We start from the raw sequence: 21900 nt of genomic DNA on the forward strand, positions 1-21900 counted from the left end.
AGAAAAAAACAAACAAACAGATAAAGCATTTAATTATATCCGCATATCCGTGTGATGATGACCATTATTCTCCCAGGTTGGCCTATATGATGCACCCTTATCAAGTCTCATTTTCTCATCACGGTTTATCAGTAAAGCTAAGGCAAGGAGAATCATAGCCGACCCCTCACATCCAGCACATCATCTAATTAACCTCCTCCCTTCAGGCAAGAGATATAGAAGCATCACAGCATCCACATCCAGATTTAGGAACAGCACATACCCACTGAGTATCAGACACCTTAACCTACCATAATTTCCCACTCTCTATGCACTTTACCCGTAATGCACTTTCTTATCTCAGCATAATCTGCACTGCTGTGTGATGTCTGCTGGGACCCTCTCTGTTTAGGCTACTGTTGTGTCTACCCATAGTTATATTTATTGTATGTGCTTTGCAGCTGTGCGTCTTATTTGTATTTGTTTGTTGTTTGTATTTGTTTTGCTTTGATGTTGGGGGATATGCTACAAAAAAATCTTATCAACTTTGTTGACATGACAAATAAACTTTTGAACTTGAACTTGAAGTCTTACCGATGGATTTGGTGTTGCTCTCCTCCACGTGCAGCTTTGACAGGCATGTGTTGCAAGCAGAGTGTAAACATGGGAAGAGCTGTGGCGACTGACTAGGGTGCAGTGGGGCATCACAGACACAACAGTTTTCCACCGACGCACATTTCCTTTGACCAGCTGATGTGGACGGTAGAGCTACCTCCTCATCGACTTGACCAGAATTGTCGCTGTCTGATTTCTTCTGAATGTCTCCCATGTCTCCCAGCCAGCAGGTCCCTGGAGTTTTTGACAGAAACCGTTACTCGCCGACAGCTGCCGTGGCTCTTACCTGCCCTGAGCAGTTCTTGTAAAGGTTCTTGGTTCAGCACATCTGTTCAAAACAAGAAACCCATCATACAGGGCGTATCAAACCGCCCAGCCGTAACAGCATCAGCAGCATCATATTTAGGCATTACAGTTAAACGTATTGACACCGTAAAACTCTAGCAGTTGTCTAAATAACTAGCCTTGGGACATAGCAATACTTCACCTGAAAGTTCGCGTTACGCACAGGTATCCTATAAGTTGCCCTCAGAGAAGTCCCATGTCATTGTTATTTTAAGTCTGGCAGTTTACAGTGTAAAGCCTGGCAAATACACGCAACCATAGAAATAAAGTCATTAAGGCGGGTAATTAATACCGCCTTGCTGAGAGAAAATGTACTCCGTTTTTTAGGCATTCACTGATCATAACATTCCGTGAACGACATGCTCCTCTTCCCGTCAAGTTTTATTTCAAAATAAAAGCACAGTAGAGTGCCCAAGACTACGACTGGAAAGCTTTTAATTAAAATAATTAAAAAACGTCATAACCTGTGATGGCAGAAGTAAGTTTTGGGAGAACACATTAACGGTTGATTAATAAATATTCGTTAAATATTCATTTCAGGCATGTTAGACAAGATATTAGAGAAGGAAACGCGTTTGGTGCCTCTGAAAGAAGTTACTGATACTGAAATGAATTTTAAAAATGCACTCACAGCTTAGGTCTACTATCGAAACGAGTACTACTGGCTGAGTCAGAAGGAAGACTGTTGCACACACATTAAACCTCCACTAATAACGATATTTCCAAGCTAGTGCTAAGTTTCACCTTCGCACTGGCATCCTTGTAAGTTGAAAACAATAGTCATTGATTTGTGGTACTTCCTGTAGTTGGTTCAGGTTATTTTTGCATATGGAACGCATCTATTTCGATCGGGCAATGGGGCCAGGGACTTTGACCCTTGCATAAAGTACAACAGAAGACGCTTTGTACGCAGTGCCTCTATATCTGAACTACGCTGCACGAAACTAACACGAATATTCAGTAATATTCATCTGCCATGCCATTGTCTTATTGACCTGTGAGAAGTTGAGCTGCATGTTTCTGTGTGGTGCTGCGTGAAACACGTGCAACAAGTAAACCAGTCCCACTTGCAGGGGAGAGTCCATAAATGGAACCAATGCACTCGTAAGTGACACCGGAAGGCGTGTATGTTGCGTGTGTGTGGTTGAGTTGTTGTGTTGTATCATTCTCAGACAGTTGTCAGAAGTTAAAGGACATGGGTCGCAAAGTTACTCTTGCTACGTGCTCACTGAATCAGTGGGCCCTAGACTTCGATGGGAATTTCTCCAGAATATTAAGAAGCATTGAAATAGCGAAGGGCAATGGAGCGAAGTACAGACTGGGTCCCGAACTGGAGATATGTGGGTACGGCTGTGCAGACCACCTGTATGAGTCAGACACGCTGCTCCACTCTCTCGAGGTCCTGCAAGAGCTTTTGGATTCCCCTGTGACCAAAGACATCATCTGCGATGTTGGCATGCCAATTATGCACCGCGATGTTCGGTACAATTGCAGGGTAGTATTCTTGAACAAAAAGATCCTTCTGATCCGTCCAAAAATGTTCCTGGCTAATTATGGCAACAACCGCGAGTTCCGCTGGTTTTCGCCTTGGAGTCAGCCCAGACAGGTTGAGGAATACCTTTTACCAAGAATGCTGCGCAAAGTCACCGGCCAGGTGTCCGTGCCATTTGGAGACTGCGTCCTCTCCACTCTGGACACGTGTCTGGGCAGCGAGATGTGCGCGGAGATGTGGAACGCCAAGAGCCCCCACATAGACATGGGCCTGGACGGCGTGGAGATCTTCACCAACTCCTCCGCCAGCTACCACGAGTTGCGGAAGGCCAACGAGAGGGTCTCCCTGGTCAAGTCCGCCACCAACAAGAGCGGTGGCATTTACCTGTATGCCAACCAGAGGGGGTGTGACGGGGACCGTCTTTACTACGACGGCTGCGCCATGGTGGCCGTCAACGGTGATGTCGTGGCGCAGGGGGCCCAGTTCTCTTTGGAGGACGTGGAGGTGAGTGACTTCTGCTGACGCTGCTTGACACTTTTTTGGTCAGTTTGTTTTGTGGTCTGCTTTGCAGTCTGCTCTGTGCCACTTAGCTGAGGCATTGTGTGTGTGTGTGTGAGTGTGTGAGTGAGTGAGAGACAGAGCCAGAGACAGAGAGACAGACAGATGAAGTGTCTTGTGTGTAATGTCTTCTGTATCTATGTAATATATGTAGCCTATGCTACTTGACGCCTTAATTTCCACTCGGGATAAATAAATGATAGGCCTACTCTATTCTACTCTGTACTCTACTCTAGGTTCTCACCGCCACCCTGGACCTGGAAGATGTCCGTAGCTATCGTGGCGAGCGATGCCACCCACACATGGTGCACGACCACAAACCCTACCACAGGGTGAAGGTCGACTTCTCCCTCTCCGGCGACAACGATATCTACCTCATCACCCAGCAGCCTGTGAAGTGGCAGTTCCACAGCCCGGAGGAGGAGATCAGGTAGGCCTATAGATCCATCAGATGGAGGCGAGCACGCTTCAACAAAAGCTTTGTACCATACGCCATCACTGCACTAAACAACATCCCATAGTGACCCCCTGCATCTGACCCTCCTGGAGTGTATATAGCAGGGGTGCTCAACTAGAAACTGAAAAGGTCCACTCGCCAAATTTCGTATGTTTCCAGGGTCCAAAAAAGTCGCTACGGACCGATGCAGAAAATAGCCTCACTCGCTGGCCGCACTGGCCTCTTGCTCACTCACTGAGTTGTCATAGTGATGATACTTTTATTTGTCATAAGACTGGCTTCGCAGAAATACACCTATAGATCGCATGGCAGCGAAATCTCATGTATAATTTATACATTTTAAATACAGATGGATTTTGTCTTGGTCCGGATGACATTGCGTTTGGGTCCGCATCCGGACCTGGGTCCGCCAGTTGAGCACCCCTGGTATATAGTGTCTGTCATCATCATGTTGTGTTCTGTGCTGTCTGTACATGTCTGAGTGGGTATGTATATAGTATGTGACAACATCTCAATGTCTAGTATGTCAATTGTATTTGGTGTTTTGATGTCTGTTATGAATACCTTATGTATGCCTGCTGTAGGCTGTGACAAGACTGCTATGGTGGTGAGAACAAATTTCCCCTTGGACAATGAAAGTCTATCTATCTATCTATCTATCTATCTATCTATCTATCTATCTATCTGTCTGTCTGTCTGTCTATCTGTCTATCTATCAGTCTGGGCCCGGCGTGCTGGCTCTGGGACTACCTGCGGAGGAGCGGCCAGGCGGGCTTCCTGCTGCCCCTGAGCGGCGGCGTGGACAGCTCCTCCACCGCCTGCATCGTCTACTCCATGTGCGTGCTGGTCTGCAACGCCGTCGCCGACAACAACGCCCAGGTGCTGCAGGATGTCCAGCGCATTGTGGGCGACCTGACCTACAGGTAGGGATGGGGCGGGGGCCGAGCCGATACCGCCGTGATTCTCAACCTGGGGGTGCGCAGAATTTTGTTTGTGTCGAGGTTGTGACCAAAATGCTGCTAGCGAACATTATAATTAGGCCAAATCAAAACCAAATTAAAACATGTTTTGGTCCCCATGTAAAGTCATTAAGGTATTGATTAATGTCTCAAGCAAGAATCATTGTAATTAATCACTTAAATCATTTTTTAGTGCGTATACACATGTAGAAGTTTGGGTTGGTGGTGCACGGATGAGCTTGGACACAGGTAATGGGGTGCTTTAAGAAAAAAAGTTAAGAACCACTGCGATACTGTATCAGTAAAGGGTTCAGATATCAACATAATTCAGAGATCAGATCAGAATTGCCCCAACACTTCCGATACTGACCTTGAGCCAGGTGCAATGTTAATTTGGAATCACACAGTTGCATATTTGTTGTCAGGATAGCGTTGTTACTTTTTAAATTCTTACTTCTTAATTTGTTCTTGGTTTCCTGTTCTTCTGACTTCCTTTTCTGACCATTTAGCCTACTTGGACCTACCTCAAGTTGACACACATGCATATGCTGTACGTACAGTATGTGGTTTTGGTATAGGATCGGAGTAGTATCAGTATCTGTAGATATCCAAATGTAGGTATTGGGATCGAACTGGGGCAGCCGTGGCCTAGTGGTTAGGGAGTTGGTCTTTCAATCTAGGGGTTGCAGGTTCAAATCCCACCTGACCTGACCTCTCCCTACATCTCCATCCATGGCTGAAGTGTCCTTGAGCAAGGCACCTAACCCCACATTGCTCCAGGGACTGTAACCAATACCCTGAAAAATAATGACTGCAGGGGTGATAGCAGTCCGGCGCCGCGCCGGAAATCCGGCGTAGCGTGGCTGTAGGAAATATATATTTTTTCGATATTAATAAAATAATTAATAAACTATCTTGTGTGCTTTCATGTACGGTGAAAATAAATGAGCGCGCAACAGCCTGTTGTAAGACAAGCGAAAGGAACCCAAATGAGCAGCAGCCCATAACATTGTATCTATCCTGACACCTAGCTGTAAAATGTAACATTTTTTTTATGTCTCGAGTCACTGGCCACAAGCACCACTGGCAGCAGAAGCAGCGCCTAGATCGACCGGTAGTTCTGGTGAAGGGAACTACAAAGTGTCCGGTGGTGCACAGATAAGAGATAGTTAGCCTATAGAGTAGACTCTACTGATTACCCTTCTTAGACATTTCACTATGGATGGAGGCAAATCCGAAAATGTCATCTAGTTCTACTGAAGAAACGGAAGAAAATACTGTAGGCCAAGTTTAGACCATTTGGATTCCGATAAAAATTGGCAACAATGTTAGCACACATCCACATGGCTGGCTTGCTTTGTGATTTGGGTGTGTTGAACCGTGTGGATGTAGCCTAAGTGGAATACTTGTGAAGTTATGTGATCAAGACAACGTTTGAAGGTAAGGCGATTTGGTTATTAATTTACTCGCTGTGGCATTGTGTGGCGTGGGCCCGATTTTGGCTTGTGCTGGCTAGTATTGCTAGCCTCATGCTTGGAATCACTGAGAGAATATGTTTGAAATATATTCGGCTTTTTTCCTTCATTCATGTGCGCTAAATGACTGCGCAATGTTGACAAACTTTGATGGCGGTAGAACTAGATTCTTTCAAAAAAAAAGTAGTATGCTCAAGTTAGGCTATGCCCGTCATGGTACTTTTTTTCTTGATGTGGTGCGTTAAATGTCTGCATTGGAATAGCGGCTACCATTCGCAGCACGTCCAAATGACTGTGGAATGCTTGAAATTGGACCGCTATGTTTCACATTTGAGACATGGCTTAACCTGCAACTGTGTGACTGCTTTGGAATGGATTGAATCGACCAGTCTGTGCATAACGGATGCATCAAGGTTTACAATTTATAATACCACTTTAGAATGATTTGGGCATCCCTGCTTCACCCTTTGAAGTGTGAGCTGGGTTCTTGGATGTTGGTCTGTTGATTGAGACAGAAAATACCGGAACTCGACAAACCATGTTTCAAAAACTGATTTCAGGGAGATGTTCATAATAGTTTTGTTGACTAAACCAACCAACCAGCGCGCTCTCTATAATCAGTCGCGCTGTGTGGAAAAAAACTCGAACAGCCTCCTCGCACAGGTTCACACAGCCTTTCCATTGCGCGCGCTCCATCTCGCCCGTCTGCGTAATCGAATCGAATTATTCCACACACGATGCACAGTTTATCTTGCCTGCACGGTGTCACTGGTATTACAAAAAAGGGGATACTTTAGCCCGACTCATGCAGGGAGCCATCATCAATAACACAACTCCCTTCATGAACTTCAGTTAGCCTACTTCATGTCTGGATTCCATTTCTTGTGTCCACCGTGCACATGCAGTGAATGTTCATCTTATTGTCATGCCCCGGGGCTATTTTCATGTAGCGTAGTTGAATTCGGTCCTGTCTTTGTTCATGTTGTTTTCTGTTGTTATCTTTGCAACTCATACAATGCGTGTGTGCGCGCACGCGAGTGATTTTCATGTAGGCTATTTTAATTGACGACAAGCCAATGCGAAAGTCGCACAGTAGTCACTGCCTTGTCCATAATAGCTGTCATCTGTGGAGTCGGGAATTAGCAATAGGAACGTGGGCCTACATGTAGCCAATTATGCACGTGTGCCCTAAATATTTTAATGTAGGCCTAATTAAAGGGCGTTTCCCTACAACGGGAAGGCAGGGGTTGATGGGTAGACCATGGGGCGATGAGTATCTAAACATGTCAGCAAGTAGACAAGTTAGGCCTATATGAACAATGTCCCAATGAACATGAAACGAATCAGCACACAGCAAAGGTATATTATGTCATTTAAAAGTATTGCTTAATGGTTATCACCTCTTTTATTTTAGACAGAGTAGTTACTGTGCTTTGGCGTAGTATTGCCCCCTACTGAACTGTCTTGGTATGGCTGCTACATATGCAGCTTTGGGTTAATTAAATGTGGTAAAATATGCACCATGTTGTCAGAAATGCATTCTGGTGTTTCAATGTTGCATTGTGGTTCAACACCCACCTCAATAACTATACTGCAACATCACAAGCCTAGAATGCACTTCTAACTGCATACATCGGTATTCGTTTTTACAGCTAGAATCGAACATGGCCAGTTTCTATCAGTCAATCTTAAGTGCTATAGCCTACTAAGATGGGAATGATCTGTCTTTTCGTGAATAACACGAGGCACAAGACAAAAATGAAAAACTCAAAAACGAGACTATTACATTTTTGAATAATGGGTCAAAATTAGGCCTAGCTACATTATGTCACATATGCAGTAGGGCCTATGTTGTCGTCGTCGTGTCCCCACCCTCCGAAAAAAGTTCAGGCTCAGGATTTTTTTTCACTATCACCCCTGTAACTGTAAGTCGCTTTGAATAAATGAAAGTGCAATATAATGTAATGTAATGTATCGGTGCATCCCTACTCTCCAGGCCAGAGGAGCCGCGTGAGCTGTGCCGGCGCCTGTTCACCACGTGCTACATGGGCGGCGAGAACTCCTCCGAGGACACGCGCCGCCGCGCCAAAGACCTGTCGGCACAGATCGGCAGCTACCACCTCAGCATCAACATCGACATGGCGGTGAAGGGGCTGCTGGGAATATTCTCCATGGTGACGGGAAGAGTGCCCCAGTTCCGCGCCAACGGGGGCAGCGGCAGAGAGAACCTGGCGCTGCAGAACGTCCAGGCCCGCGTGCGCATGGTGCTGGCCTACCTGTTCGCCCAGCTCACGCTCTGGGCGCAGGGGAAGCCCGGCGGCCTGCTGGTGCTGGGCTCGGCCAACGTGGACGAGAGCCTGACCGGATACTTCACCAAGTACGACTGCTCCAGCGCCGACATCAACCCCATAGGTAAGGCCAGAGGTGATTCTAATGTCAATGGGGGCCCCAAACAAAAACCCATAGGAATGAACATTCGAAGCAAATCAGTGCTATTATAGTTTAAAGTTGAGCTGTTTTTCACGATCTAGTGGCTTGGGGATCCCTGCCTAGCCTGGTGACAAGATACGCCTCTGGGTAAGGCTGGGCGATATGGCAATACTAAATCGTAAAAATTAATCGTGAAATCGAGCACAAGATCGTCTTGAATCTGCCAAAGTGGAGAAATTGTATCGATCGTCTAGCAGTGAGGATGTTTATTATCAGTGTCAGAGTGATGTCTACTTTCATACTGTTGTCTTCACTTTTATTCTTTACATCATTGTATTCAAGTTGTACATTTAAAAAAATGGGGGGGGGGGTGCTTTTTGGCCTTCATTATTACAGGACAGTGTGAGAGTAGACAGGAAATTACTGGGGGAGAGAGAGATGGGGCAGGGCCGGGAAATGACCCCGTCCGGACTCAAACCGGGGTCCCCGTTGGCAATGTAAGCCCAAATGTGGGGGACTTAGCGCGCTGCGCCACAGCACCTCCCCAAAAAATATGAACTTTTGATTTGTCTCCAATTGTCAAAAAGAGAAAAAACACACACATCCGTCTCAAAAATATTGGGTGCAGGACTAGCAAAAATACCAGCATGCCCTTCATCAGACATGACGGACAATTGTCTGATGAAGGGCATGCTGCCCGAAACGTCACATTAAAATAAGAGAAACGGGAGCTTGGTGTCGTGGACTTTTCTCTCAGTTTTCATGAACTTTTGATTTGTGTCGACATCGACCCCTCCCCACAGGCGTCATCAGCAAGACGGACCTCAAGAGCTTCCTGCACTACTGCGTGGAGCACTTCCAGCTGTCGTCTAATGACTCCATGGAGTCGCAATAATATGCCCAAAATCAATGATACATAGTGGAAATGGCACGCATGTGACAAGTGCAGTCACAACGGCGCTTGATGAGATACCCCTCCCACTTTCTGTTCGTTTACTGAGATATTTTAATCCAGTCCGATTCGGCCATTTCTATTTCCAATGTCCTGAGATAAAATCGCATTTCCCCATATCCATACATAAAACTAGTCCCGTCCGAATAGGGTCTTCCTTAGTGTTGTCTTCACTTTTATTCTTTACATCATTGTATTCCAATTGTGCACTTTGTGAGAGAGTCATCAGTGTGTTAATATTATTTAATTGCTGCTTTTTGTTGTTGTTTTATTTTTTCGATGGAAGATTGTGATAAAAAAAATCGGAATCAAGATGTTATGTTAAAAAATTGTGATATGACGTTTTTGCCATATTGCCCACCCCACTATTTGCATAGTGTTGTTGTCTTCACTTTTATTCTTTACATCATTGTATTCCAATTGTACATTTTTGCCATATGGCCTACCCCTCCCCCTCCCCATAGGTGGCATTAGCAAGACGGACCTCAAGAGCTTCCTCCACTACTGCGTGGAGCACTTCCAGCTGACCTCGCTGCGGAGGATCGTGGCGGCCCCGCCCACCGCCGAGCTGGAGCCCCTGGTGGACGGGCAGGTGGCACAGACGGACGAGGCCGACATGGGCATGACCTACGCAGAGCTGTCCCTCATCGGACGCCTCAGGAAGGTAAGTCAAGTTAAGTCAAGTCAAGTCAGCTTATGGGTCAAAGACGTGCAAAATGGCATTGGCATTCAGTGTAACGGATGCCTTCTGCTGACTGTGACTGTAAAAAACATGACTCTTTTTATTTATTTATTGTTGCAGGGAATTCATGAAAGCCTCGGCTGTCATCCATTCACTTGAAACAATTTAAAAATCATGTTTTTTTGCAGTTACAGTCGGCGGAAGGTGTCCGTAACACTGAATGACAGAGACGTCTTTGACCCTTTTGTTGTCACTTTCTTCATATGCACAGGTCATACAAGGAAATTGAAATTGCGTTTGTCTCTCTAGACAGGACAAGTAACAGTGAGGGACCAATAACAGTAAAGTGATTAAGTAATAAATGAGGAGCTTGTACCTGAGCGTGTATGTGCCCTGGATAGGGCTGGATTAACACACAGGCTAGATATGTCTGCAGCCAAGGGGCCCCCACCTGTCAGGGGGGCCCTGAATGATCAAAAGTGAAAAAATGTGACAATATTGCAATACTCATCTGATCCAATATTGCAAAATTCGTCTGTTGTGGACGCCTCAGGAAGGTATGTCATGTCAAGTCAAGTCAAGTCAGATTTATTGTCAGTTTCTTCATACGCAAAGGTCATACAAGGAAATTGAAATTATGTTTCTCTCTCTATGCCATGAATGCGCAAACTGGCATCAAAGTGCAAGACAGGACAGTTAACACTAACAGTGAGGGACCAATAACAGTAAAGTGATTAAGTAATAAAATAGTACCTGAGCGTGTATGTGCCGTGGACAGGGCTGGGTTAACGCACAGGCTAGATATTGTTGCAGCCTAGGCCCCCCCCTGTCAGAGGGCCCTTGAAAAGTGGAAAAATGCAGAATTGTGATGAGATCCTATATTGAAAAATTCATCTGTTGTGTTGAGTACAGTTGGTAGACATGTTACTCTTAATTCCTAGCGTGTAATTATCACACTGTCTCTGTAAATTTGTTGAGACATTTGCCTTGCGGGGGGGCCCACAGCAACCTGTAGCCTAGGGGCCCCAGGGCGTCTTAATCTGGCCCTGGCGGTGGATTGTGGAGAAGTGTAATGCAAGACCAATTTTTGTTCAAACAGACATTATAGCAGTGATGGGGAAACCCGGATTCAGAAGCTACTATAATCCAATTCCACATATTCCACATGACCTGGTCTTACGGATCTGTCCAATTAAACCATTTGATTGGCGAATTGGACAGGACTAATTGGACGGGTAAACCTAGGTCATGTGGAATATATGGCATTGGATTGTAACTTCTGAATTCAAGTTGCCCTTCACTACAATAAAGTATAATCTTATCTTGGCATCTGTAGCCTAATGATTAGGGACATAGACTTTAGATCAGAGGGTTGCTGGTTCGAATCCCACCCTTCCACTCCCTACCATGAGTGCCCTCGAGCAAGGCACCTAACCCCCATAGTGCTCCATGGACTGTAACCAATACCCTGTAAATAACTGTAAGTCACTTTGGACAAACGTGTCAGCTCAGTGTAATTATATGTAATGTAATCTTCTCTTCAGGTAAAGCATATTTTAATTTGCTCTGTACTGAAAATGAAAAGGCAGCAGTTATTTAAGAAAGACACTATTTATTATATTTTTAATGAGGTCCCACCTTTAAAGGTTTTGAAATTCTGAGAATGTACTGATGTTGAAAAGAAAGCATATGTAATCTCTTTAAACATGGTTGTTAGTTTTGTTAATGTGATATGATATTTTTTCTATCTGTATTGGCCATGATATAGCCATAGCTGCTGAAATGGCAATAAATGTAAACAATCAATCAATCTCTTCAGGTGTCCAGGTGCGGGCCCTACAGCATGTTCTGCAAGCTGCTGGAGGTGTGGCGTGACGCCTGGTCCCCCTCCCAGGTCGCGGCCAAGGTCAAGCAGTTCTTCAGGATGCACTCGGTCAACCGGCACAAGATGACCACCATCACCCCCTCCTACCACGCCGAGAGCTACAGCCCCGACGACAACCGCTTCGACATGAGGCCCTTCCTCTACAACGTGAAGTGGTTCTGGCAGTTTAGGAAAATTGACAGCAAGGTGACCGAAGCCGAATCAGCCAGAGTTGGATACTGACCTCAAATTAGAAGTAGACCTATGCTATTGGCTGTGGAGTAGATTTAGAAGTAGACCTATTCTGTTCGCTAGGGAGTAGATTGGTGCAAATATTTTATGTGGCCATATGTATCCACACGTGCCCTTAAAGTTAGTTGCATGGCCGTAGCGTATGAGGTGAATGGTGGGGACATGTCCATACCACTATGAGATTATTTTAAAGTTTCCCCACCATTTTATAACAAATATAATGTGAAAATATTAACCCTGGACAATAGGTCCCCTCCACTTTCTAAACCACACCTACTACACTAGCCTGTGTGCTCTTAAACAATACTGTACCATCTCTGGAAATAAGCTTATTTCACACCTACCCTTGAGTTAAATAGTTGAGTTTCATCTTTCTCCTATACCCTCTGAGTCTGGCAATGCAATTTCTACCAATTTCTACGCGACTAGTGGTCGCATAAGATTCAATGATAGTTGCTAGCTGGGAACTAGAATTAACATCATCAGACTAAGCCACTGCTTCCCAACCAGGGGTACGTGTACCACTAGGGGTACGCAAGCACACTACAGTGGGTATTTGAAAAACTGTTATTTTAACTGATGCATGGAGCAAAGTCACACAAAGAGTGACGTAAAACAAAAGTTAGGGGGTACTCGGGGCACGACAAAAAGGCTTTGACATGAGACAAAAAAGGTTGGGAAACACTGGACTAAGAGACTGTAAGAACTCAGTTATTTATGCTTCACTCAAGGCAAGGTGTAAAGTCAGTTTACTTGCGTCCAGAATTGCTGTGCTAGTGCTTATAAGTTAGTTTGTAGCAAATGTGCTGTGTGTGCCTTAGTAGTTGTACAGTAGAAGTGTAGGCTCTAACTCATGGTGTTCACCTCAAACCCAGCAGCTTTCTAGCATTACTCTCATGACCGCTCTACCTCTAGCCCATGGTTACCAGCTTATGAAGAAATTATGGACACAATAATTTTTGAACACTTTTGTAAAGGGATTCTACAGCACTACGTTTGTCAGGAAAACCAAAGAATATGATAAAGATCAAGAACTGTAAAGCCTTCTAGTTGACTATACTAACAGTACACAATATAATGTGATGTAAATTATATAATAACAATTGGTCATATTTTGACAAAAAGGAACGCATTAAAGGTGCCTATCTTTTCCTATCAAATAGGGGATTAAATCAAATAGGGGGGGTGAAATTATGTTTGTTTGACACGGTTGGCTGTCAACTGGAGATTTGTTTTTAACGGAAGCTTTCTTACAAGCACCAAAATGGAAAATGAACAAGTGAATAAATAAATCAATGTAACTAACGTGTCAGTATATATATCAGCAGAAATGTAAAACATGTTCTGTGTGATCTGACAAAAATAAAGGCTGAAATTTAAATGTTGGCAATGGCTCATGAGTTTTAAATAAAACAAACTGTTTATTACAATGACAAAATAATATACACAGGGCTACATCATACATACTCAACATACATGTTATACATAATCTAATTGTTATCATTATTGTTTTAAATTGATATTGTTAATGCATCCTCTTTAAAATGTAGTAAAAAAAAAAAGACATGTTAGCTGTAGCACCAGGTACAAAGGATGACATAACCGGTGCACTGCACACTGCTATGAAGTGTTGTGTTTGTTAGGCCCTTAAGGGATTTCAGAAACAGGTTGCAGTGTCCCTTTTTCGTCTATGAAAAATAGCAGTGAAAATGTCACAGGGTTTCATTAGGAGTCAAAAGCTAGAGTAAAAATTGCCGCAGGGGGAAGCTAGTGGTTGGTGCAGAATGAGCTGAAGTGTGAGCGAACACCTCAACAGTCCAGGCAGGTTTCACATAAAACTCAGGGGCAGATCAATTTCGAGAGACAGACAGACGCTGGCTGGCTCGCTTGACTTGACTTGACACACACACACACACACACATGGCTTCCAGGGTTCTTCAGAGCAGCACGCACTTCAGACACTTTGCCGTCTTCTCGTTGCTGAGGAGGCCGAGCTGATTGGACGCAAGCTTGTCAATCAGTTTCCAGAAGTCTGAGAAGCTGACTCCGCCCCCTTCCTCCACGCCCATCTCCTGCAGGACCGTGTTCATGCCGTCGCCCTCACCTGCAGTCTGCCGATCACGAGATTACATTACACACCTTTACACTTTTACAACATTACACACCTATTGGAATACAGCTTTTACAACTACCTGGCAGAAATCACTTACTACTTTAAAATGATACTCTACTAGGCTACTCCACTCTACGTACTGTTCTTACACCATGCCACTCAAGGATATTATGACTCACATTCATATAGAAGTACTGTTGTACAAATAGCAGACAATTGTGATGGCAAACACTTCTGTACTATAGGCTACTGTGGTTTCACAGATGTGTGAACTTCATGCACTTTTTCAAATTCCAATGCAATCTTCAGATACAGTAGGACCCATTGAAACCCTCTCATGCAGAAGGAATCTCAATCTCATCCCATTCAGTATTTGTTGAAAAAGCTTTACTTCATCCTAACATACCTGAACTTTTGAGTCAAGAGTCTTAACTGATAAAGGCATGGTCATTACCATTGGGGTGAGTCACAATAAGGTTGTAGTCTAGCAGAGACGCCGCATGAAAGGGTTAACAATAGACTACTTTGAAAAGAACTTCCAGTGCACAGTGTCCCGGGGGGCCATATTACCCATGTATATATTATTATATTACATTATATTAGGCTATATTACATTACACTACATTACATTATAGTCTATAGGCCTACCTTGGCCACGGTCGGCAGCTGGCTGCTCAGGAGGCCCTTGAACTCTTCCACGTTCAGGGTGGGGCTCTTATCTGCTGAGGCATCGTGAAATTTGGAGACCAGGGTATGGAGGGCTTGCTCCAAGTCAGAGTACTAACAGGAGGGAGGAAAGAAACATTTCAATTTGAGGGAATGAAGAGGCCTACTGATCTGCATTTTTTTTTTTTTAAAGCAACAACTGAGCCCAACTGCTGTTCCATTAAAACATGGTGGTAAACCAGGAAAAGAGATAGGCTATTATCTTCAAGTCAAAAAGTGATGCAAAACTCATCCATTTTAAACTGATTTTCTGTGCAATCCAAAAAGCCTGAATATAGGTTACTTAAACAGTGTGTTTGTGCTATATTGAATAGTCAAATGTTCACAAAGTACTGATAAAATAGGCTTAACAGAAATGTGTCACAGCTCGGCGGTGCGGCATCGACAGGACGTATTTGAACTCGCCACACCTGTGTGTGTCCCGCCCTTTGTTGACATACTACTCCGCACTATTTGCTTTCCAGGTGTTACTGAAAATACAGTTTGGTCAGTCTTTTTAGTTTACTTTAAAACACGATACAAGAGACGGGGTGTCTGTTTCACGCTTGGTTGTTTTCTTTTCTATTTGTTTATCGACTGGACTCGCTGCTTTAATAGACTATTATTTGATCGATATCCTATGGGTCGTTTCAGATGTCGTATAGCCCACTCTTCAGGTTATTTGCCTTTGCAGTCTAAAATGTTCTAAAATTCTAAAATTGCCTTTACTTGTGAAAATGTGGCTTAGCCTTCCACTTTAAGTTCTTTCCTGTGGGGATTTGATTGATTCCCCGTGCTTTCCATTTACGCGCACTGACGGCCACAGACGGCGCAAAAATGCACGAGCTGCGCACATCGAAACAGTGAAGAATTAAACACTAGAACAAAGATTTGTGAGTGATCATGCAGAGCTCTTGTCTCTAATGGCGTCCCGAACGCCTTTCTCTCTGTCATCCGAAACGGATGGGAATATTCCGAGTTACCTGTTCCAAAGATTAAGTTATGCCCACACTATGCGAGACACCACAGGAGTTTGTTAATATCACCGCCCATGAAAACGTGTCGCTATGGCATTATAACAATATCTCTTACAGGTAGAAATGAGCAGGTAATAGCGCGCGGAATGAAAATATTAGGAAACAAATTCTGGCCATACCTAAGCTATTACGCATATCCGAATCTGACATGGTCCCCCTAAACATACACACTTAACATCACCCACTCGCTTAAAAAGTTATCCAAAAACAAATGTGGACTTACTTTAGGCGCAGCCATTTGAATTCTACGTTTTGCCAAGTCGCAAAGCAACCACCACCTTGTTCAAAGTTCCAAGGAAGTATTTTGCGGTCTCTTTCCCTTTGGCGTTCAGTAGCTCTCGACGGCGCAGAGCTTGAATCCTCCCACTGAAAGAATTGGATCCATCCCACCTTCCACGTCAGTCAATGAAATTCAAGAAACTAGAACTATGCAAAGCAAATGCGCTACAGAGAATAGTGATTGCTACAAGTGGAAGTTGCGCAACCGAGATGGGATTTGCAAGGGAATGTTTTTCCTATTCTTTCAAGTTTTGGGTTGGGACATTCAAGGAGATGCCACAGATGCATCAAGTTACCACACAGCTGATTTTTGTTTTGATAAATTAAAATATTGTAATATTGAGTTAAGTAACAATTTGTGTACTTCTTCAGATTCCAAAGTTAGTAAGCTACTTTACTGCGTAAAACGCGGATAGCAACACAGACTGCTCAAGCGTGTCACTTCACCTCGGTTGAAAACAACTGTCACGGTTCAAAACCACTTGTCCATAACGTGAAGGAATGACGCTTAACACGCCGTGGGCTCATACCATGCATTCCTAAGGCAGCAAGTTGTAGGAAAATAAACCAAAACCAAACTCGCTCACCCGCATTCTGTTCAATTGGAGAAATGTCATTCGTGAATCGTGTGTGTGTGTGTGTGTGTGTGTGTGTGTGTGTGTGTGTGTGTGTGTGTGTGTGTGTGTGTGTGTGTGTGCACTTTGTTTTAACAATTGATGAAAGCAACCTCTCTGCACATGAACAAGTTCCAACAGCTGCCCTGCAGTGCAGTCTTCCCTTTAGTTAAAGCTGAAATGTACCCTGCCAAAACACTAAGACTCTGATTGGAATCCAAAAAATAGGCTTTATTTAGAAATCAATGCCCTGGATTGATACAGATTTCGGTCACTTCTTGGAGGGAAAGCGCTCTCATGGTGGGCCTTCTGTCTGTCATCATGACGGACGGCTACTGTGAAATAGATACAGAGTCCAGGGACATGTAGTCTGATAAGCTGGCATTCATGGAGGTGACCGACACGGAGTCCAGAAATATGTCTTGAGATGTACTGATGTCTTCAGATAAACGGCTGCTGGGCATGGAGGCTGTGGCTGAGTTGGTGAGATGATTGTCGCTGCTGGTGTTGTTTGGTGTGAAGGATTCTGGGTATGGATATGATGTTTCAGACTCACTTAACACGCGCACACACACACACACACACACACACACACACACACACACACACACACACACACACACACACACACACACACACACACACACACACACACACACACACACACACACACACACACACAGAAAAAGAGAGTGAGTGAGTGTGAAAGAGGGCAGTGCACACTCTTCTGATAGGAATGCAGTACAATAAAATGTGTGTGTGTGTGTGTGTGTGTGTGTGTGTGTGTGTGTGTGTGTGTGTGTGTGTGTGTGTGTGTGTGTGTGTGTGTGTCGGGTAGTCAAGTCAAGTCAGCTTTTATTGTCAGTTTCTTCATATGCAGAGGTCATATTAGGGAAAAGGATAGACAAGATAAGGGTAAAAAAACCCGCAATAGTAAGTAATAAGGGAGTAGGCCTACCTGCTGCCAGAGTCCGAATCAAAGATGGCCGGAGGGCCGTGTGCAGAGGCGATGGCAGGAGGGCCGTGTGCAGAGGCCACGGAGGAAGAGGAAGTAGGATGTTGTAACGCGTCGTTGCCGTGGTCACCAGCAGCTGTGCCCTCCTGCTCCTGCTCCTGCTCTTCAGTGCTGCGTGTGCCAGTCATAGAGCATCTTCTCCCCGTTGCCACGGAGACCCGCCTCCTCATCAGCCTCCTGCGGTCCTTATTCTGACTCAGCTGGTAGGAGCTCAGGGCATTGGCCCACAGAGTCACCTGCTCCTCGTCACTAGAGTCTCTGATTGGGTATAGAAAAGGTTATGAATACTTGGATCAAAGAACATATCAGACACATGCATGCACGCACGCACGTGCACACGTGCACACACACATGCACATGTGTGTGCAGGCACACACACACAGCAACTTATAATCAGGGGGAAATGCTGTTTATTACAAAACTTTGGAGAGGTGAGAAAGGCTGAGGATTTGTGATAGATAGATGATCCCTGCACACACACACACACACACACACACACACACACACACACACACACACACACACACACTACACACACAGGGAAGCCGGCAAGGGGGCAAAGGGGACAGTCGTCCCGGGCCCAGAATTGGGTTCTCACAACATTGTATGTATTGGGTGGGTGTGGGCCCTGTCAGATGACTGGCCTCGGCCCAGCCAAAGCTGTCAGTGACCCTGTACACACACAGCCACTCTCTCGCGCGGGCGGGCACACACACACACACACACACACACACACACACACACACACACATACACACACAGACTGCACACACACAGCCACTTTCTCGCGTGGGCGCGGGCACACACACACCCATACAGGGTTGGTCCATCTCATCTCATCTCTCACTCCTCCCTGTCCTGTCTCCTCATCACTCACTGTTCCTCTTGGCTGTCCTCCTGGAATGTCAGGGGCCCCATGCACACGCCACAGATGTTCTCAAGCGCCCGGAAGCAGCGCACGCAGTACACGCCTGGACAGTAGAGGAGGGGAGGGGAGGGGCACACACATTGAAAGACGTATTGCTATTGGGCACACACATAGAAAGCTGCATTTCTATTGGACACACACATAGAAAGCTGCATTTCTATTGGGCAGTACAGGCCACAGACAGCAGGAGGGGAGGGGCACACACATATAGCTGCATTTTTATTGGGCACACACATACAGCAGAAAGCTGCATTTCTATTGGACACACACATACAGTAGAAAGCTGTATTTCTATTGGGCCGTACACACCTGTACAGAAGGAGGGGAGGGGAGGCGCACACACATAGAAAGCTGTATTTCTATTGGGCACACACATAGAAAGCTGTATTTCTATTGGGCACACACATAGAAAGCTGTATTTCTATTGGGCAGTACATGCCTGTACAGTAGGAGAGGAGGCGCACACACATAGAAAGCTGCATTTCTATTGGACACACACATAGAAAGCTGCATTTCTATTGGACACACACATAGAAAGCCGTATTTCTATTGGACACACACATACAGTAGAAAGCTGTATTTCTATTGGGCAGTACACACCTGTACAGAAGGAGGGGAGGGGCACACACTTAGAAAGACACATTTCTATTGGACACACACATAAAAAGACGTATTTCTATTGGGCACACACATAGAAAGACGTATTTCTATTGGGCAGTACAGGCCTGCACAGTAGGAGGGGAGGGGCACACACACATTATTACAAAACATGCAAAGACTGAGGATTTGTGGTAGATAAGTAGATCCCTCCACACACACACACACACACACACACACACACACACACACACACACACACACACACACACACACACACACACACACACACACACACACACAAACACACACACACATTCCAAAAGGGTTGGTCCATCTCATCTCACATAGATAGCCATATTTCTTTTTAAAATATTTTTTGGGACAAGACAGTGACAGAGGGACAGGTAACGAGTGGGGAGAGAGAGAGAGACGGGGCAGGACTGGCAAAGAACCTAGACCGGAATCGAACCCGGGTCACCGGCGTAGTAACCTGGTGCCCTACTGTTAGGCCACGGCAGAGCCACAAAGGTATGTTTCTATGGGGCACACATAGAAAGCCATATTTCTATGGGTTGCACGCCCAAAGCCATATTTCTATGGGGCACACACAGGAAGCCATATTTCTATGGGGCACACACAGAAAGCCGTATTTCTATGGGGCACACACAGAAAGCCGTGTTTCTATGGGGCACACACAGAAAGCCATGTTTCTATGGGGCACACACAGGAAGCCATATTTCTATGGGGCACACACAGAAAGCCATATTTCTATGGGTTGCACGCCCAAAGCCATATTTCTATGGGGCACACACAGAAAGCCATATTTCTATGGGTTGCACGCCCAAAGCCATATTTCTATGGGGCACACATAGAAAGGCATATTTCTATTGGGCACACACATAGAAAGCCGTATTTCTATTGGGCACACACAGAAAGGTATGTTTCTATGGGGCACAGAAAGTACAGAGTCAGAGCTCCATCAATATATTTATTGCACATACTAAAATGTGAGAAGGAAAAAAGAAAAGCTTTTTTTATCTGCTGTGTCAGTCTGGACTGTGGCTTGTGTTTGGACTGGATTGTGGGTGGGCTCTTGTTTTTACGATATGGGGAAAATGGCTGTTGTTCTTCTCATTTTACTATGTACACAGGCATGGCCGTAGCCAGGAATTTGAAATAAGGGAGGTCCATAGTGCACTCGCAGCACGTCAGACGATTTTTGAAGGAGCTCTGTGTAGGATGTTGACCGGAGTATCTATTGTAACTATGTTGCTCATTGAAATTATGCTTGCCAATTTTGGTCTTTTCATGAATATTTGCTAAATAATGAACTAATATTTACTAGTATGACCACAGTTTACACTTACAGTATGTTTTGCAGCCGAAAAGATTTCTGGAAATTCAAAATGGCGGACAATGGAGAGGATCCCCTTTTTCATGTATGAAAAATATTATTTTCTCTAAAAATGAGGGAGGTCCGGACCTCCCTTACCTCATATGTGGCTACGGCCATGTACACAGGTTGTCTGGATACCTAATGTTTACTCTGCAGTGGTCTCTAAGTTGCAGTTCACCCTCTTCTTATTTAGTACATTTAGAAGTATTAATTTGACACTTAAAGGTGCTCTGTACATTTAGCAGTGTTAATTCGATACCTAAAGGTGCCCTGTGTAGGATGGTGGCCAGAGTAGGTATTGCAACTATGATGCTCATTCAAACTGTGCTGCTTATTGTCAAATTTGATCTTTTCATGAATATTTACTAAACAATTAACTAAATGTTCTAGTATAATCAAAGTACAGTATGTTTTGCAGCTAAAAATGTCTGTTTCTGGAAATTCAAAATTTTTGGAAAAAAAAGATCGGGCCTACCTGTGCACTGTGGGGTGCAGCAGGGGTGTGCGTTGGGGTCATCCTTGCCCTCCAGGATATCTCCACAGGCCATGCAGGCCTCATCATGAGCCCCCAGGAGACCGGCTATACGGGACCCGCCCGGCACGCTAGCACAGTACAGAGACATTATGTTTGTAAATGAAATTATGTTTGTAAATGTTTGTAAATGACTTGGAATTAAAAAAATGTTCATCATTAGTTAATTATTTACTAAGTCTTTATAAGCAGACATTATTATAAAATATTACCACAACATTTCCAAGTCATTTACAAACATTTGTTAATGTTTTTGTTCATCATTTGTTCATTATTTACTAAGTGTTATTAATGCTTTATAAGCAGATATTATTATAAAGTGTTACACAATGATTTTAGAGGCCTTCATGCAATATTTTTTCTGGCACAAGCAAGTGCATGTGTGAGGTAAAATAGTTAATGTATAAACTCTTAGTGATGATATGAGACCTGCTTCTGATATATTGCCAAAGGAGTATTACTGAGGCTTAAGTACTAAAGAGTTTTTGGGGAATGCAGCCCTGACTGGTCACTTTGGTACTGCAAAGGACCGGGTTCGACTCAAATTGACCGAGGGCCAAAATCAAAATCTGGAGCGACGTTGCGGGCCAAACTCACTTTAAAAAAAAATGAAAATGGACT

General features: G+C 44.5%; 3 protein-coding genes across 4 annotated transcripts in view; 1 reads left to right on the forward strand and 2 right to left on the reverse strand.

Annotated features, from left to right (window-relative positions):
* The window catches only part of trim33l (tripartite motif containing 33, like), a 28230-nt gene extending 26586 nt beyond the window's left edge, over positions 1–1644 (reverse strand). The window contains exons 1-3 of one of the 2 annotated variants that reach the window (XM_063198574.1): positions 1571–1644; positions 1082–1177; positions 574–922 (exon numbers count right to left, since the gene is read on the reverse strand). In XM_063198574.1, the coding sequence (XP_063054644.1) occupies positions 574–808 (235 nt within the window). In that variant the 5' untranslated portion in view covers positions 809–922; positions 1082–1177; positions 1571–1644. Of the gene's footprint in view, positions 1–573; positions 923–1081; positions 1260–1570 lie in introns of those variants that run through there. The other variant, XM_063198573.1, reaches the window with a different exon arrangement.
* Positions 1645–1750: 106 nt separating this feature from the next.
* On the forward strand, positions 1751–13446 carry nadsyn1 (NAD synthetase 1). The gene is made up of 6 exons (XM_063198576.1): positions 1751–2935; positions 3226–3419; positions 4166–4369; positions 7877–8292; positions 9727–9926; positions 11764–13446. Exons 1-6 carry the CDS (start codon positions 2135–2137, stop codon positions 12049–12051), a joined length of 2103 nt encoding a protein of 700 aa, XP_063054646.1. The 5' UTR covers positions 1751–2134; the 3' UTR covers positions 12052–13446.
* Positions 13447–18696: 5250 nt separating this feature from the next.
* The window catches only part of dcst2 (DC-STAMP domain containing 2), a 22442-nt gene continuing 19238 nt past the window's right edge, over positions 18697–21900 (reverse strand). The window contains exons 12-13 of the mRNA XM_063198435.1: positions 21223–21350; positions 18697–18794 (exon numbers count right to left, since the gene is read on the reverse strand). Coding sequence (XP_063054505.1) covers positions 18697–18794; positions 21223–21350 — 226 coding nt within the window. The remainder of the gene's footprint in view (positions 18795–21222; positions 21351–21900) is intronic.

The sequence above is a fragment of the Engraulis encrasicolus genome, chromosome 5, assembly GCF_034702125.1.
Source record: "Engraulis encrasicolus isolate BLACKSEA-1 chromosome 5, IST_EnEncr_1.0, whole genome shotgun sequence".
Classification (NCBI taxonomy): Eukaryota; Metazoa; Chordata; class Actinopteri; order Clupeiformes; family Engraulidae; genus Engraulis; species Engraulis encrasicolus.

What these genes read in the sequence shown, in the direction of transcription:
- nadsyn1 (XM_063198576.1), top strand. Translation starts at nt 2,135, where the DNA reads ATGGGTCGCAAAGTTACTCTTGCTACGTGCTCACTGAATCAGTGGGCC. An exon ending in TCTCTTTGGAGGACGTGGAG is followed by an intron (nt 2,936 to 3,225) that starts GTGAGTGACTTC and finishes ACTCTACTCTAG; the next exon opens with GTTCTCACCGCCACCCTGGA. An exon ending in GTGGGCGACCTGACCTACAG is followed by an intron (nt 4,370 to 7,876) that starts GTAGGGATGGGG and finishes CCTACTCTCCAG; the next exon opens with GCCAGAGGAGCCGCGTGAGC.